Source organism: Balearica regulorum, chromosome 23, assembly GCF_011004875.1.
Source record: "Balearica regulorum gibbericeps isolate bBalReg1 chromosome 23, bBalReg1.pri, whole genome shotgun sequence".
Classification (NCBI taxonomy): domain Eukaryota; kingdom Metazoa; phylum Chordata; class Aves; order Gruiformes; family Gruidae; genus Balearica; species Balearica regulorum.
Genome location: NC_046206.1, coordinates 6,155,777 through 6,174,024, shown reverse-complemented (window position 1 = coordinate 6,174,024; position 18,248 = coordinate 6,155,777). Strand labels below are relative to the sequence as shown.

General features: G+C 49.2%; 1 protein-coding gene across 1 annotated transcript; it reads left to right on the top strand.

Moving 5' to 3' along the window:
* The first annotated feature begins 4,831 nt into the window (after window positions 1-4,831).
* LOC104635155 (transmembrane protein 45B) lies at window positions 4,832-11,483 on the top strand. Its single transcript, XM_010301874.2, has 6 exons — window positions 4,832-4,967; window positions 8,272-8,476; window positions 8,742-8,954; window positions 9,614-9,798; window positions 10,460-10,605; window positions 10,906-11,483. The coding sequence occupies exons 2-6, from the start codon at window positions 8,290-8,292 to the stop codon at window positions 11,033-11,035; spliced, it is 861 nt and encodes a 286-aa protein (XP_010300176.2). The 5' UTR covers window positions 4,832-4,967; window positions 8,272-8,289; the 3' UTR covers window positions 11,036-11,483.
* Window positions 11,484-18,248: the final 6,765 nt, after the last annotated feature.

The window sequence follows — 18,248 nt, the reverse complement described above, 5'->3', positions numbered from 1 at the left end:
TCACTGAGCTGATATCTTTAAATTTAAGTCTGATAAAGTGTAGAGTGTGTAATAACAGCTTAGACAAATCCATCCCTCAGACCTGTAAAGCCTGAAGGGCTGTCAGATACATGGCTAAGCAGCAGGGATTCATAAAGCGTCACAGTTTTCCTTGAAAATAAACCCCTTGGCTTGGAAAGTGAGAAGAAACTGGCACATGTTTTGGTTTTAGCCTGCCTTTGCCAGCTAATGTCTTGCAAAAAGTGACTGGAAATGCCACCTCCTAGATAGGAGGAAAATGTGCCAGTAGTGAGCGTGGGGACTAAAAAAAATAAAATAAAAAAATATATATATATAAAAACCCATCAGCGCAAGCTGAATTGTAACTGTTCATGACTCAAACCCTGGGGCTGGAAGGATGCTCCGTACTGGAGTCTTCTCGCTGCTGCATGACGTCAGGGGGGGCGATGGACGGCAGCTGATTTTTGTGCTCACGCTCGTGACAGTGGAAAAGCAGCTACTGGCAGGTCCGAGCATTTGTGACTGCGTGCTCACACCCAGAGACCCCAAACCTCATCTTATAACACCCTTTCCCCTCCTGCAAAGAGCCTGTTGCAGACTAAGGGGGCTACAGCCTGGATTTTATTGCTTATAAAGACTAACTAGCTTTCCTTGAACACCAGCTTTCCTATATTGCCACCACTGAGCCGGTTTGTTTCGCAGGGCTATCGGGATATCGGGAGGTGCAAACAGGCTCGGTGTGAAGAGAATTAAGCAGCGGAGCAATACATCTCTGTAAATCCATCTGATAAACACCATGCAATTAAGTCTCATGAGTCGTAACTGCTGGACATGACCTGCATTTTGCAGATACTTTTTTTTTTTTTTTTTCCCTGCCAAGTGGACGAGTTTTTCTAAACCACATGAATTCCTCTTGCTGCTGCCATGAGACACAACCCAGCGAGAGCGTTTTGCAGGCTGCCGTCGCCTAATGCACAGAGAAAACCCTATTTGTAAGGTGACAAACCGAGTTACCTAGAGTGCTGCAGGACAGAAATCAGCTTAAATGAACAGTGGCGGTGCTCTGAATTATTTTCTTTTGGAAAACGAACATCACTATTCCCATGCAATAACCACATGAGGGCAGTACCAGGTGGCAAAGCTGGTGCTGGACGTGCAGGAACGTGCTCCAGGCTGGCTGAGGTTGCAGTCACCTTGCAGCCACCCTCCCCCTTCCTATCCCCCCCTAAAAGTCAGAGGTTATTTCCATCCGAGGGCACACAGATTGAAGCTGACCTTGGTTTTTAAAAGCACTCCTTGCTTTTGAAGGCGGGAGAGGGTTTATTTAATTCTTCACTGCGCTCTCTGCTGCTCTTAATCAAGTTGCCGTCTCCTTCACCCCAAGGTTTTCTTTGTCCCTTGTCACTATGTGGCCACAAAACACTTTGTGCCTCGGTAGCACCTGGTGTCTGGAATAGTTTGTCTGCCTCATTAACTCCCTGGTCCTACAAACATCCCAGGACTGTCAGTATAGGGCTCGCTAATTTGTTTTCAAACTCTGGAACGCATTCTTTCCCGAGGTATGAAGGTCAGCGAAGGAGGAGAGATACAGCCTGTGATTAAGTAAAAAAAATACAAATGGTGTATATTTCTCGATGAGAATTAAGGATTTTTGGTTTAGCTAAAAAAACCACGTTTGTAAATATCTTAGAGACCAAACAAGAGCGTGAAGGTTGCTGGGTGGTCCAGAGGTGGTTTGTTATATAGCGAGGTGCACAAGCCATTCTTCACATTTATTTCTTATGTGGTAGCTACACCAGGACAGTCCTAAAGAGAGTATTGCTTTTATCAACAACCTTAATATCAACCAGTTGTCCTGGAAACATGCTTGTCACCATATACATTGAATTATCAGCTAGTGTCTTTGTGCTGGACCCACTGGCCGTGCACCTGGACTGGACATGGGGTATATTTGTAGCCGTATCCACAGCTGGCTTTGAAAGGAGTCTGCTGCCCCAAATGATGTCTTGGGGTGGGTTTTGCCTTGTGTTAACTGCAGGCTGGTGGTGGTGCTCAAGGGTGGGGGCTGCCGGTGTTCCTGAAATAAGTGACCTGCCCATCCGAGGCAGGAAGGAGCTGCTGATCCTCCCGACAGGAATATCTAACCTGCTCTTACGAAGGAACCCAGACAACACCCACCCCCCCTTGGCCAAAGCAGCCAAATATCTGGGCAGCTGGCTCTTCCTCCAGCTAGAAAGACAAGTCCTTCATCAAGAGCCCCATCCGCGAGCCACTCATTTCTCGGGCAGAGATAGGATCTACCGCCGCCACCCTTCATGGCCACATTTATGTAAGGCTGAAATCACGGTGTAGGCAGCAGAACAAGCCCTGCCGACGCTTATACCACCTGCTTCACCTCCTCTGTTGCCTGTTTATGAAAGCTGGTGTTAGCATTTGTAATAATAATAATAATACTTTGCACTTCCCGAACAACCATCCATCTGCAGCACTCGAGCTGCTGGCAAACCTTTAATTAGATTGTGCCTCCTACCACCCCCAGGAAGTAGGCAAACATTATCACATTTTTTCATTAACGCCGAGGCTGGTGATGAACCTTCAGGGAGAGGATGTTGCAGTTACAGCTGAGAAAAAAGAAAAAGAAGGAAAAAAAAAAAAAAAAAGAAATAAAATTCAGTTCAAGGTTTAGCTTGAGAATATTAGAGGGGCTGGAGCGGGTCGGACACAGATCTGCCTCCCCCCCAGTCTCTCCCTGGGAGGAAGAGGAGGGCAGGCATGTGCTGGTGCAATCCCATAATACTCCTCCACATCTCAGCATTGTGCAGCTAAGGAACTGTAATGGAGTCACATCCGTTCATGCCTGCAGTGATTTTTAGCACGCACGGCACGTGAGTGACCAGCTCTGTGATCTGGGGGGAGTTGGCCATCCTTTCTCTGGGTACCCCCTCCATGGGCTGTTGTTGTTCCCAGCCACTTGTCACAATTTCATCCTCATTTTTATCGTGGGGATGGTTTAAAAGGCTGGAAAAACCCTTTCCTCAACCATTTCATGTGCCTACAACTTGTTTGGCTGGCTAGCTGGCAGGTACTTTAGTACCAGCTGCCCTTTTCATTCGAAACCTTTCTCCATGGCCTTTACTCTTTGCTGGTCCTTTAAGCTCCATGGGAAAAGGCACCTTCAGCCTCTGAGCAGGTATGTTTCAGCTGGACCACATTTCCTCCCATCTCCCTCCAGCTGCAGCCCTCCCAGCTTGTGTTTTCCCACTTTCTCTGAGGACTTGGCTCGTCTTGTTTGGGAAGCAGCTTGGTGCTAAGCTGCCTTTTGGGGTAATGCTTTGTTGAACTGGGGGGGGGGGGGGTTGCAGAATGGAAAACTGAGCTGCAAAGAAGGCCCTGACGGTGCTGCTGCTCTTTTTCCACCAAGAAAGGTATGGTGGGGGTTTTTTCTGTATTATTTTTAGGGGTAGGTCTGTAAGGAAGAGCTCCTCTGGGGGTTGCGTTTCTCTCTGTGCTTGGGCTTAACGTGGTAGCAAGCTCCTGAAGCTTTAGCTTGAGCAAAGCTGCTTGCGTTTATGGAGGCCCCCTCTGCCGCTCTGGGCTTCCCTGGTGTTACAGGACCCTTTTGCACGCGTGCTCAGCCCTCTGCAGTGCATCTTGGTCCCTGAGCGCCGTTGGAGGTGAGCAGCGATGGGCGGACGGCACAGCTGCGTGCCAGCACCACCGCCAGCTTTATGTTTTCCTTCCTTCCTCCTACTTGCTACCGCTGATACGGAGATAATGGGTGTAAAAGTGCTCCTGGCTATGGCTTGGTGGCTTTTATGGCTGTGCTGGAGAACAGCCCATCACCTTGGGGAGGGTTGTGCAGGCTGGTTTGCTTCCGTGCTGTTCCAGCCTTGGGGTTTCCCTGGGGTGCTGGCTCACGTGCGTGGCTTCTGGCAGGGCTTGGGCATGGCTTATCCTGTGGCCCCGACGGGGTTTTTTGTTGGTGTTTGGTTTTTTTTTTTAGTTGCAAGAGGAGTTATGTGCGTGTAGTTGCAACCTGGAGAAAATACAGGTTTGGGAACGCACTGAGTGGTTGTTAGTGGTCCTCAGGTGGTCAGAGGCTCGGGTGCTGTGCCTGAGCAGCGGTGAGTGTTTCTGCATCACGAAGTCGGTGCTTCGGAGGGAGACGGGGACAGTGGGGTGTCCTGTGGTATTTATCTGTCTTGAGGCACTTCCATTGCTCATCTGTGCAGCCGGCGAGGTGCTAAGGCTGGGTGTGCAGCCGTCGGCAATGTGATGTGCAGCAGATCGGGAGTGGCTTGTGTCTGTGGATGCTTGGTGTGGGGCAGCATTGAGTAGTCAATGGGTGAAAAGAAACGGAAACAGGCTGCTGTGTCCTGCCAACCCATCTTTTGGGGGAAAGAGGGCCACCGTCCTCCTCCTTTTGCCTGCTGCGAGCTGGGAGATGGAGCTCGCAAAGGCTGTGCTTTGGTTTGGGAGTTCCTGGCCCAAAATCTCCTGTCTACAGGCACTTTTTGTAAGGCCAGACACCCCCTAAAAGGGTTACTGTGTACCTGGCAGCCTGGTTCAGAGACTCTCGAGCCCTTTCAGCAGAGCCTGGCCTCATTGGGTGATGCCGCAGCCTTGTCTTTTCTTGGCTCCTTCCCCAGTCATCCAAAAAAACCCCTAACATAATAACTGAAGATATGTGGTTGCCATGGGAACGGAGTTGGCTGCTCATCCTGATTTTTGTGGCAAACTCCAGGAGACCTTTTTTTTTTTTTTTAATAGCAGACATGAGGTGTCCCAGGTTGTGAAAGCTGGTTGACTCAGCGCGCTTTGAACTGGCCCGCAGGATGTTCAGCTCTAAACATCCTGTCTGAGGGCCACCTCCCCGTGGTGGCTTCTCCCTTTATCTGCCTCTTCTGAGTAATAACCGCTCCTTGCTGCCACATCTGGAGAGGGAGAAGGACAGGCAGGAGTTGCAGGTAAACTCTCCTACCCAGAGAGAGAAACGCGATGGTGAGCAGCTGCGCGTGGGATGGACGTGGTTGCTTGAGCTTGGGAATAAGAAGGGATGTGGGAGAGTCCATCTCGGCAAGGCCAAGGTTTAGTGTGATGACAGACTCGTGGAAGCGGTGCTGATGGAGGCAGTCTGCCAGCAATCTGTGGCTTCGGCTCTTTTTTTTGGGGGGGGTTTATCAGGTTTTGGAGGTACATCATGGCAGAGGATTTGCAGGGGGAGAGGGGGCTTGTGCCTCTTCTGTTGGGTGAAGGCTGTTGGCAGAAGAGATGTGCTTGATGAGCAAGGATGGAGGTGGATCCACAAAGAGAAGATCCTCCAAATGTCTGTGGCGGGACGCTGAGCTTGCCCTGTGCATTTAGCCTGGCTGCCCTTGGATGCTGCTCTCCCTGCCATGCCGATGGTTGCACCCATGGGTGCCTGTAGGAGATGCTCGTGTGTCCACATGGGCAGCATCATTCCCCCTGCATCAGGAGGAACGAGTCCCCACACGGGGCCGAAATCATTGATGGTGATGGACCCAGAGCTGTGACAGCTCCTGGGGGAGAACCTGGAAATTGGGCAGAGAGCCGTCCTTCCTGAGCTGAGTCTGGGGAGGCTGCGAGCAGTCAGTGCGAGCACTGTAAGGAGAGCAGGCAGCTCCCGTATGGCTACTGAGCAAAAGCATCGCAGCCTGGAAGCTGTGGAGGGAGAAGGGCAGCTCAGGTAATACCTTCTGACTGTAGCCGTATTTCAAGTCCTCCGGCAGACAAAGTAGCTCGCAGGAAAAATAAATGACCCGGGTGCTTCTCCTCAACTAGTGCTTTCTTCCCCAGCTGTGGCTCGCTTGGAGCTTAATCAGCTTTTGTGTGAGCATGGGATCAAATGCCAGGGCTGGGGGAAGCTGGTGGGTGAGATGTATCGGGTTTGGCTCTGTGAGCTGGTTGAAGGGCCGGTGGATGTGTGTGGGGGGTTGTTTTGCTGTGCCTGGAATACGTGAGCTCTGCAAATGGACTGTTGCTTGGAAACGTATCTGGTTTCCCTTCAAAATAGCGGCTGTTTTATAAAAGAAGGTGGGTTTTGGGTGGGTTTGGTGTTTGTTTTTTTTTTTTGAGTGGGCTACATCCAAGCTTTTGCTTGACCAAAGGGTGGCTTTGGGAGGTCTCTGCTAAGTGAGAGATTCCCCAGGGTATGTGGTGGCTGCTGAAGAGCTGTGTCCAGGTGGTGGGAAGAAAAGGGGACTCGTGACAACTACCAAAAGCCTTGCTGAACTGGGCTGCGGAGAGGTTACAAAGCAAAAGGGTCCCCAGCACCAAAAAGAAGAAGAGTTATGCTACTCTCCTGGCAAGAGGGCTGGTTGGGGTGGGAGATCCCAGGGACAGCTCTGAAACAGAGTGGTTTGGGGGCTGCTGGTAACTAAAGCAAAGGGGCGATGCCCAGTGGATGTGGGGTCAAAGCTGGACGCTTGGTGTAGCCTGGAGCAGCCTCTGGAGTTACAGGTGGGACAAGTCAGTGGTCAGTTCTGATGCTTGGGCATTGGGATGTCTGCTCTCCTCTAACTAACCATGTCAAATTAACGCTCCTGCTACATATCTTGATCAGGGTATGCTCCTGACTCCAGCTTCAGGCTGTTGCCCTTGTAGTCACAGTCCCTGTAGGACAATGGTAAAATTTGGTTATATATCGTGCAATTGTGTGCTGCTTAACTGTGCTTTAATAGCATTTGTTCTTAGTCACTTCAGCATGCAGGTGTCTGTGCAAGGAAGATATGTGCCCTGGATTGCATGTCCAGGCTGTAATCAGGAAAGACATGGTTTCTCCTGGGGTATGAGCCATCTCACCCTGATGTAGGCACCCAAAATAGAGCAGAGAGGATCCCCGAACCAGGTCCCGGGATGGGGCGTTTCTCATCTACCTGAAAGGCTGTTTAGCAACTTCCCTCCTGAAAGGAAATCTTAACGCGGTGTAAACAGTTTGGAGCCTTCCCCAGATTACCCGTGTCCCGGAGATGGAATGGGTGATGTTCATCTCTACATCCACACACCGTGCTTGCCCACGCAGGGCTGAGCCAGTTCAACCGACTCCAGCTCTGCAGCCAAAACCTGACCAGGGACATCTCGCAGAGCTCTCCCTCACCTAAGGCACTTGCCACGCCACATCCTACCCTTATTTTGCAGTACTTAATTACTTTCTAGTGTGGGAGGACTTGCACAACGTGCTGGAGTTGTTCATCCAGCCTCTGCAATTTGCTTTGGTATTTATAAACATGGCGAGGATGTGATGTGTGATGCAAGGGCTAGTTGGTGTGGTAGCTTCAGGATGAGTAATGCCTTCATCCGAGCTGTAGAAAAGTACCAGAAAGCCCAGGTAGAGGGAAAGAGTGAGACCTCCTTAGGTGGTAGATGCATACAGAAAGCAAGAAGAGAGGTCTTGCTGGAAGAAACCAGACCATCCCAAGGTAATATCAAAAGCTTGCTGCTATAAGCATTTAGATAATTATTTATTCCCTTCTGCGCTTGTTGCTCTAGGATTATTATTTTTTTTTTTTTCAACAATTTGAGTATAGACTTAAATACTTTGAAGGATATAACTTTGCATGTGGCAGCCGGTTGTGCTGCCGTACCTCTCCACCTCTCCATCCTTGCTGGTATTTGGTGGTGTTGGTCCGGCTTAGCACAAAGGCAATTTTCATGCTTTTAGTCTTCGAGCTCTTCCTACTGCAGACGGAATCTCTTTCCCTTGTGTCAAATCACTGCTTGTGTGTGACAGGAAAGTTGTGTGGAATATGCACGAGGCTCCTTTTGGAAATGGTAATGGTTCCTGAGGCCTCTTCCTCCTGTTGTGCAGCCAGTGGGGCCCAGCAAAGCTTTGGCTGGCTGGAACTGCTGAACACACCAGTTGGGTTTGCACCCTGGTAATTATCTATTTTGGAGGGAGTTTATGTTCCAGGGAAATAATTGTGATGTTGCTTTTTATTGGCAAAAACTTTATTATGGTTCTTCTTCTAAAGGTGTGCAGCTGCTAAGCTTTCTTGAGCGCTAACGTATTTTTCCCTGGCACAGTGAAGTCCTGATGATTGCATGCATGCAACCACATATGTATATATGTATCCATATATATATATGGTGGCAGCTTCTCCATGGTGATGTCCCATCTCAGGTATTAAGTGTTTGCAGCTGATGGCAGAGCCGTGCACACCCGCTCTGTCAGGATGAATCTCCCCGGGGATGCCCTTGGAGAGTTTGAGGACTGACTTTGAGTCGGTGCCCAGGCACTGTTTGTCCTTGCAGGTCCAGCAAGCGAGCCCAATGCCGACGAGTTTCCTTGGCAGTGCCCTCCGGGGCACCTTCTTCTTCATTTTTGGCCTCTGGTGGTCTGTGCGATACCCTCTGAAGTATCTCAGACGGAAAGCCAATGCCGAGAGCCAGCCAAGCTATGGGGTCCAGCGCGTGGAAGTCTTTGAAGGGATGGTCAAAGCTTTCTTTGCTCTAGCAGGTAAGAGATGATGATGAATCTCTGCCCCAACATCTGCTGGCACTGCAGTCATGCTCTCCCATGAGACTGGAGCTGTTTGTAGCGGGAAGTGGCTGCGGCTGGTGTGGGATGGCTTGGGGACGTGCTTGTGGCACGCTCTGTGATGGGACCTTGCTGCCGTCCCTCTGGGTAAATACCACTAGGACTTCACCGTTGCAAAGAAAGGCTTTCCTTGTCCTTTCCCCTGTGTAAAAGGAAAAGCCTGACCTTTCTGCTTTCTACCCAGGGATGTTGATTGAGCAGTTTATTCCCGCGGGTCCCCACCTGCAGCTGTACAGCCCCAAGACGCACAGCTGGACAGACCTCACCCACTGGCACTACACCACCATGTACCTCTTCTTCCTCCTCTCCGGCATCGTGGACATTGTCTCGCACTCCCCGCTCAAGCTGCCGCTTGGCTTAGATCGGCTCTCGCTGTCCATGGCTCTGTTCATCGAAGGTGAATCCTACGTGGTGCCTGGGAGGGTATGGAGTATGGGTTAGGGGAAGCACTGGGAGCGTCACCGATGTGCGGCAACCCAAAATCCCTGGGCTCTTTCGAGGCCGGTGAGGTGCTGTGCAAGCAGGCAGAGCTGGAGGGTGTGCAGATGCACGATGGCACTGGCTGTGTGCCGAAGTCACCCCCTCCCCCTTCCTCTCCAAATATGAATCTGGCCGTGGCTGGATGCCCCTGGTGAACTGGGGATGCACAAGGCCCTAGGGATGTGTGTGTGCTTCTGCTGGTGACAAGCAGCTGGCTCTCTCTGGAGTCGCAAAAAGGTGTTGTCTCCCCACCTTGGTTGGATGCACAGAAAGACAAACCGTGATACAAAGCTCCCCACCATCTTCTGAGCTGAAGGTCCTCCTGACAGCCCTACAGCCCTGGCTAGGCATGGGGATCCTGCAGCTCCGGGGCTGCTCTGTGGGCAGAGTCCTTGCAGAGTGAAGGTGATGACTGCAGGCTGTTGGCTCTCTGGCTCTTCCCACCAGGCAGATCATAGCGAGACCCGGAGCATAGTCTCAGTTTTCAGATGGTTTTTATTTAAAAAAACCCCACAAACAACAAAGCCCAAACAAATCCCAAAGCATCTTTTTCTAATGCAGTGTGAATCTTGCCAGGTTTGCTCATCTGTTTCCATGACTACAGCGATGCTGCACTGGACCACCACCTCCATTCCCTGCTGGTCATGGCTATCTTTGCTGGAGCCCTCTGTACCCTCCTAGAGGTGTTCCTCCGAGACCATGTCATCCTGGAGACCTTCAGGACCAGCTCCTTCCTTCTCCAGGGCTCTTGGCTTTGGCAGGTCAGTGCACATCCAGCCTTCTCCTCTGAGCAGTGGGCTTCACACCCAGGAAGGCAAGCAGAGGGGGGCTGCTTTGTCCTTTATGGCACGTCTTTTGGGGTTAAACTGGTTGGAATATCTTAGGAAGGAATGAGGAAGCTTAGTGCCAGAGCTGTAATCGTGGAGATATGCACGGGTAATGTATGCAGCACAGACAAACCTGAATGCTAAATGGGAATGAGACACAACAAGAATGGGAAACCACAGTCACTTGGTTTCTTTTTATTGTTCTTTTTATTGGGTCCAGTTTCTTCCTCTAGTTGTTCCAAGTAACTGGAAATATCTGGAAACCCCTTGTGTAATCACCCAGCTTTGGGTCTAGGGAGAAATGCACAGCCTGGCAACGTAGCCTTTGGGTTGTCAGCTTTCTCTGAGGATGCTGGGCCGCATTGTGAGCCCACAGAGCATCTCTCTCCTCCCGAAATGCACCCCTGCGTCAGTCTGGGGAGACAAGGATGCTTGGGGGTGCTGAGGGCAGTGGTCCAGGTGTTACTTGGAATTAGTGTGCCTCTAGGCCATAGTCAGCTGCAGCAGCATGGCTAAAATCAGGAGGAAAGGAGAGGAGGTATGTGCTAAAGCCTGACACGTGCTGATGCCTAACATCTCTTTGGTCTGCGACCAGATTGGGTTTGTGCTGTCCCCTCCATGGGGAGGACCGGGCTGGGATCAGACCGATCGCGGCAACTTCACGTTCCTCACCATGTGCTTCTGCTGGCACTACGCGGCTGCTCTCGCCGTCTTGGCAGCAAACTCTGCAACATCTCGCTGGTACGTGGGGGAGAGGGCTCCTGAGGGGTGCCCAGCACCAAGCACGAGCTGGGATGACCAAGAGCAATACCCAGACCCAATGCTACCCTGGGAAATCCAGCTGCCAGTGTATCATGGGATAAGAAAAGTGGGTGTCCATGCATTTCCAAGCATGGACTGGTCCATGGCTTGGCTGGAAAGGATGGGCTCGGTGCCACCGCAGAGCAGACGGTCCTTAGCAGCCGTCCCAAGCAGACTGGGGTGAGCCGACAGCTCTCGCTGCCCGTAAATACCTGACCGGTGTCGCTGTCTGTCCTGCAGCTGCAACAAGTCCTGCCAGCTGAAATTCGGGGACATTGACGTGGAGCTGGACTGTGGCATGTGCACCCGCAAAGGCAACAAGAGCTCCAGCGGCGCCCTGCTGCCGGAGAGCACCTCGGACGACAAATGAGGCTGTGGTGGGCATGGAAACATCTTCCCTGCTGGCTTAGAGCTCTTGAGATGAGGTTTTTAATTAGTCTTGATAAACCACACTGGCGCTTGATGGCAGAGCATCAGAAGTGGGAGGCAGGACCCCGAAAGCGGAGTGCGGCAGGAGATGCAAAGCCTTTCCCGTGCACGTGCTTTGCAAGAGCAAACCAGGCTCGTCTGGGAGGGAGTTTTTAATTTTCTGTGCTGCAGCTGGGGCTGTGAACTGCAGGACTGGTTTGCTGGTGGAGTCCAACCCATGTGGCCTATTTGGCTATTTTTTTAATGTTGTTTTCGCTTCTGCTTCCACAGAAGGGAGCAAAACCAGCGTTCAAAGCTCCTGGTGGCTGTCACTCACTCTGGTGTTAATGGAGAGGGTTTTTGTACAAAGCTTAACGTGCACGGAGTATACGTGATCACCAATAAAGTACTTTAACGAACCACCTCGATGGATCTCTTGAATATGATGCCTTGAGATTGAAGGTGTGGTTAAGGTCATGTCTGGCTTCAAAACGGTTTGGGGGGGTGGATGAAATACCAGAGGGATGGGACTGCATGTGATTGAACGTGCCTGGAGGAAGGGGTGGGTGGCCAGTGGAGGGAAAGGATGGAGGTTGTCCTGTTAGCACTGGCACGTAGCTGCTCTCCTGCTTGGTTTTAATCAGAAGCTGAGAGGATGAGTTAGATAGGCGAGGCAGCCTGTTTGTAATGGATTTTGGCATGCCTGGGAGATCGGGTGGTTTCTGGGTAGGGCTCAGCTTGGAGAGAGACCCTTGAAGCAAGATGATGGCTTCACCTTGTCCGGGTTGGGCTTATGGATTCTCCAGGTGAGTCTCTGAGAGCCGTGCTTTGCAGCGATCTCAGCGCGGGTACGGCTTTTCTTCTCAACCAACAGCTTTATTCCCTCCCTGGAGCCGGTCACTACAATGCAGAGACAGAAACGAAACCTTCCACTGCTTGGCGTCTGCTTTGCGCTTGTTGTCAAGGGGTATGTGGTGTTTTGGGGTTTTTTCCCCCTTAAATCCTTCGTTTAGTTTGCAGCAGAATAGCGTGGAGGGATGCTTCCTGCCCTCAAGATGAAAACCTAATGTGAAAGATGTCATTAAGCGGGATTAGCGAATGAACAGAAAGTTAATCGCTAAGCTCACCACCACCATGTAAAGTGTTTGTGCCGTGTCCTTTGCTAAGGGCTGGGCTGGGTAAACAGGGGAGCGCAAACAGCGTTGTTGTTGTTAGCTTTTAATACCTTCACTGTACGCCTCCCCGAAGACGTGCTTAGTCTAAATGCTTCGCTGCTGGTCTGCACAACTCCAAAAACTCAAGGGAGCATCAGGAGGAAAGAAAAATCCACCCTGGCTCAAAGCAGTCGTGATTCCCAGCCCCACAGAAGGTCCCTGGAAGAGCGAACACTTCATATTTTATTTTGTTTTCTCTTTTTGGAGCAGGGCTGGAAGGAGACGAATGCTTTGTGCTGCTGGCAGCTGTCAAGAAAAGGACCTCGAGGAGCAGAGAAACCAAGGCGAGTGCAGCATTTTGGGCTCCCGCGTTTGGCACCCACGCAGAGAGGACCGTTATTTGGGGTTGTAAAGCAGGCTGGCGTTCTCGAGCAATGGCTTCTCCAGGATCTGATGGGGAGGGTTGCCTTTAACCGGGGCTGATGTGGATCTCCCGTGCCAGAGTGAGAGCTCAAATGTGCTCCGTGGAGGTGATGTCCTCTGGTTATTAATAATCCTCGTGGGACTAGAAGCAGGGTCATTCGGTCAACTTGTTATAGACTAGCTGCCATTAACGGGAAGCTTAGTGCATAGGTTATAACCCTATGTACTGCACTTTGATTGAAAAGAAAGGGGGGAAAAAACCTCTTTCTCCTTTGATCAATTCATGTTACTTTTCTGGGGTTTTTTTTCTTGCCTTGGTGTTATCTGGGTAATGCTGAATCCCTTTCTCACTGAGGTTTTCGCTACTTAAAATTTAGGTCTTTAGTCAGGATGTTTCTCCTTTCTTTGAATAAATGCAAGTGAGAGCAAATACTGATCGTCTAGCTGCGTGTCTCAACAAGCTTAGCAGGATCACGCTCTGAGCCTAAAGCTAACGCACGAGGGTTTCTTCATGCAGGGTGTGCAAAATTACCTGTCATAGGTTGGGCAAGAGAGGTGCCCTGTACCTGAGATATGACTAACGTTCCTTGGGTCAATAGTAGAAAGAAGAAATGAGATTGCTGTGGCTGTAATCGCATTTGTAGAGCAGTTCCTAGCTAGCCTGTGTGTGGAATTGATATCCTTTGTAACGAGCCTTTAGCCCAAAGTGCTCGTTCCTATCGAATTGACCTGGGCAACGTGTTATGGATCAGCGAAGCTCACACTGTCCACCCAAAACCATCGTTGTGCGTGCTGGTACGGTGCTATGGAGAGACACGGGTGATCCTGAAGTAGGGTGGGAGTGTAGAGCTGTGACATCCCGCTCCATTGCAGTCCCTGCCTCTCCAAGGTGGGTTACGATTTGTGCCTGGGCGGGTTTAATTACCAGGCACCTCGTTCTTAGACACAGACCCAACTGATGCTGTTCCCCTGCTGATGTAGTGTTGTTTTTGTGAAAGAACATTCAATTCCTTGTGAAGCTCCTATGGTTTATCTGTGCTGTTGGTGCCCAGGGAGATGGCAGCGATGCGGATCAGCCACTCCAGCCTTGATTTTTCTTTTTTCATAGTCTGGCATGTCTGGTGGACCATGATCTACTCCTGGAAATACCTTGACCAAAAAGTGATGCTACATCTCTTTGCTGATCTGCACGTTGTTAACGGTTAACTCAATGGCGCTGCATGAGCCAGGAGCCAAGGTAATACTTAGATTTTTATCTTTGTTTCCTGTGTATTGGCATACAGAAACACTAAGAGCGGTGTTTTTAACGGCAAATATTCTCTGCCGCACAATTAGACTAGGGAATTGATTGAGCTACCCAGAGTGTGTGCGTGCTGAAGTGTTTGGAAGGAATAGAGAGGCTTGTCCTTCCAGATCCAAGTCAGCATGTGGTTAAGGGCTGTGAGAAGACCGCTGAAAGGGTGAGATAAAAGCTTTCCTCTTTTCACAAATCCCCTGCTACCGGCAAATGTCGGGGACAGGCTCTTAGCCTGGAGGAACTGGCCATGAAAGCCTTTGGTAGAACGGCTGGTGAAGGCAAGGTGTGATTTAGGGTACTCTCTTGCTGCAGCTGGAGGGAGGAGAAGCTTCTTGGGACCAGCTGGAAAGGTGCTGCCAGAAGAGCCGAAGGGCTTTGCAGGCGCTTGGTACCTGGCATTTGCGTGCAAAACTCTTTATTGTTATTACCGAGAGACTTGCTGGAGATTCGTGGTTTAAAGAGGAGTTGAAATTAGCACTTTAAGTGTCACTTAAATCTACTGTTTCGGTTTAATTAATGAGTTTAGCCTCCAAACTCGGTGCAATTGCCATTCAGAAGACAATTGGATTTTCTAGGTCACTTTTTTCTCTTCCAGAATGTATAATTTGTGTGTGTGTATATATATATATATTTTTTTTTAAACCTGAATGCCTTTCTTGCCTATTAACTCAAGCGATTTAAATAACAACTGTAAGCCGTACACGCTCATGCATGCGTACTTACAGAGGATAACTCGCATCTCATCCAAAACTCACGGGTAGGCTGCGTCTGGTAACACCAACCTGTAACGAACAGTTTAGCAGTTCTAGTAACACATCCACCCTAGGATAGGCGGAGGGTCAAGATGTGGGAGTTCTGCTTTGTTGTTTAGTTGTTCAGATCGAGCGTAAATCCTTCTCTCCGTTAATGAACAAGCTGAGTATCTGGCTGCAAAAAGGCGAGGGTGCAAGTTTTTGTGGGAAATCAAGAGCGTACAGGTGAAGTGCTGCCAGGGTTGTCCCTGCGCTTCAGTGTTTCCCTGGGTCAGGCTGAAGTGCTTCGCACCTTTGGTGGATTGAATTCCTGGCTGGTGGATGCTCATTGATAGTCCAGCACCTCGGGCTGTGTCCGGATGGTGGCCCCGAGGGAGATGGGGGTAAGGCGGCCGCTCTCGCTGGGCGATGCTCTGGCTGTTCTGGTGTTGTGTAGTTCTCTCTTTCGTCAGGAATTAGACGATGTGATAGAGACGATAGATTAACAGTTGTGTGCTGACATATTTGTATTAAAATTCATGGGGCTCCAGGCAAGCGAATGTTTTGCTGAATGCATCCATATATAACGTGATGCTCAGAAATCATGTGTTTTAAGAGTCTTGGTGACACTTCTGTTAGAGCGATATTATTGAAATAATGTTGAATTTTCCCCTTGGTATATCATCTGTAGGATCTAACCTGCCTCGTACTGCTTGGATCACTCGTGTCTTGCCTGACACCTGGACAGGTATATGAATTTCTGGCAGGGAGCTTTTTTCCCAGCATTGCTTTGAAAAGAGATAGGAGACACTGTATTTGGGGGGGTGGGGGGGGTGGGGGATTAAAATTAAAAAACCCCCAGGTGTGCCTCCACGTTTCACAAAGCAAATTGTCGTGTTCGTAGGGCATTCTTTCTTAGGTATCAAACAAACAGCTTTGTAAAACATAGAAACAAGTTGGTAGCTTCAGATGAGCCAAAAACTCTGCGTAGAGCAGAGGTATTTCAAAATATACTTAAGAAACCACTCAAATGCTTAAGTATAAAATACAGATTGTACCTCTTTGCCTTACAGGACAGGGTGCCGTTCACACGCTGTGTCTACAGCCAAGACTGGTCTTGGGCCACCTAATAGTGCCGGACCACAGCCTGCGCTAGGTCTGTAGGGCATTTTGAAGTTCAACAAGAGCATCACCCTCCTCCTCCTCACGAGCAGCACCGCGCACGATACGCGCCCCAAGAGCGGTGGTAAGCACTAAGCGCTTTCAACATTTCCATAGAGCAAAGTGGAGTCCAATGAGTTCGTAATTACCTGCCCTACTGGTTTCCTTAAAGAAGTCTGAAATCATCTTGCGTGCAACTGCTAAAATCTGGTAAACCTTTTGTCCTCATTGTGCCAAGCAAACCTGAGGTTGTCCTCGGAGTCCCCAGCTGCAATCAGGCTTATCTCTGCGGCTTCTGGCTTATTGCGTGTGTGCCAAGGCGTGAGAGGTTGGGTATGAACGTAAAGAAAGGTTGTGCTAAAAGCTTGGTGTTATTGTTAGGCCTTTCCGTCTCTAGGATTGGGTTTGATTGCGTGTGCTGGGTAGAAATAGCCAAGTGTGGTGATTATTGGGGCACAGGCGTTAATACAGCATCAAAATCTGGAACAGCTTTTATTAGCTCATCTCCATAACTGGTGCTGCGATGATGAAAGAGCAGCGCTTGCCTCTTACGCCTGGCTGCCCTCCCCCGGTCACTTTAATTGCCCCCTCATTTCTCTAGGCTGAGGGTGATACTGTTGGAAAATAAAACAGCTGTAGTACCTGCTTTGATGGGTTTATTTTTATTTGCTTTGCAGTGTATTTGTGATGATGATAACTCTCTTTTGCTGACCTGACCTTATGATGTGTTTCCCCTGCTCCCTGTCACGTCACTTCAACTGCTCCATCACCTGGTGAGTACACAGTCAGTGAGATGCGAGGGTGGAAAAAAAAAAATGTTTGTTTTGTCAGGTTGTGGGGGTTTTTCCCCGCTCTGTGGGCTAGTGGCATCTGATGGACACGGTACAGCTCCGTTTCCTCCTCACTGGGAGACACTATCTGCAACTCAAGGGACAAAACCACTTGTTCCCTGACTTTGTCCAAAAGCGCTACCTGGCCAAGATGAGATGTCTGGGTTTTAACAACAGCTTGTGCTCCAGCAGCATCACCTAGCTAGAAAGTTTTAATCTAAAAAAAAAAAAAAGAAAAAAAAATTAAAATCTTATTACAATGAAACTGATTTAGCCTAGCTTGAAATTCACAATACTCATCTTGCATCTTGTAGTGTTCTACACATGGCCAGTAGCGGTGTGTTTGGGTGGGGGTGAGAAGTAAGTTTATGCTTGGTGCTGTCATTGCGCTGTAGTTCTGCTTTAAATTAATACTGCATCAAAACTTTTTGTTACAGAAGCCTTTGGAAGATGCAACCTGAGGAGTGGGCCTAGATTTGTGCATCTTACCTTGTGTTTTGGAGGGAATGAAAGAAAGAAAGAAAGATCAGCTGCTGGTTTTAATTATTGACTGAAGGAAAATTAAATTACCATGTGGCTATGGTGATATTGTTCTGTATTGGGGCTAGCGTGCTGATATTGTTCTGTACAAAGCACAGGTAAACTTTAGATTTAAATGGCAAAAAACCCAAAGGACTGAAGCTGTACTTTACAGCTCAGTTCCTGAAGCCATGGCTGTAGCAGTTTGCTTAATTAACTAATGGATTAATTATCACTTGATTCATATTATGTAGAAACTAGTTTATATTATGCACAGGCTTAAGTGCGGTGTACTGTCTCTGAGAGCGCAATGGATGTATAAACATGACTGCAAAGCTGGTTTCTAGCTCTCCAGGGCTAAGTGAGAAGAAATCTACCTCTGTTCTTGTTTTGACAGAATGCTTTTGTGCAGTGTTCTGTGTTTCATTTTAAGTGCTGTGTGCTTGTTCTTGTTGCTGTGATTCAACAGGTGGAAGTGGAGAAGCTGCAAACTGAAAGCTGACTTACACCGATTGCCTGGGCTCGGGTACTGCGGTGCGGTTCGGTTCGGGTAAAGAACGGCAGACGAGGGCACGCACCTCTCTGCAAGGAAACCTACTCTAAGTCCATTCAAGTAAAACACAACATAACAGCAATAAAACCAAATAAAGAAAATGATTTTAAAAAAAAGGTTAAATTAAAAACAAACATTAAAAAAAATAAGACAACACAACAATAAAACAACCCCCACCTCCTAATACTACTACTGCTACTAACCCCCCCCTTGCCCAGGCCAGCCCCCAAACACATGAGATGGGTTCCAGCCTGACATTTAATAGCATAGAAGTGAAAATTGCAGCCCCCCCCTCCCTTCCCCATGTTTATACATTTAAAAAAAAACCCAAGAGACACAGACACCAGGCCATGTATTTTTTATTCAGCAGCATCACCTCTATCTAAGTACATAACTGCCCCCCCGACTTTATCAGGCATCTCATAACACAGAATACTAACACTTCTTTAAAGTGAGCCAAATTATAAGTCTTTGGGGGGGGGAGAATTAAAAAAAAATAATCTTGAT

What these genes read in the sequence shown, in the direction of transcription:
- LOC104635155 (XM_010301874.2), top strand. Translation starts at nt 8,290, where the DNA reads ATGCCGACGAGTTTCCTTGGCAGTGCCCTCCGGGGCACCTTCTTCTTC. An exon ending in CATGGCTCTGTTCATCGAAG is followed by an intron (nt 8,955 to 9,613) that starts GTGAATCCTACG and finishes GAATCTTGCCAG; the next exon opens with GTTTGCTCATCTGTTTCCAT. An exon ending in AACTCTGCAACATCTCGCTG is followed by an intron (nt 10,606 to 10,905) that starts GTACGTGGGGGA and finishes TCTGTCCTGCAG; the next exon opens with CTGCAACAAGTCCTGCCAGC.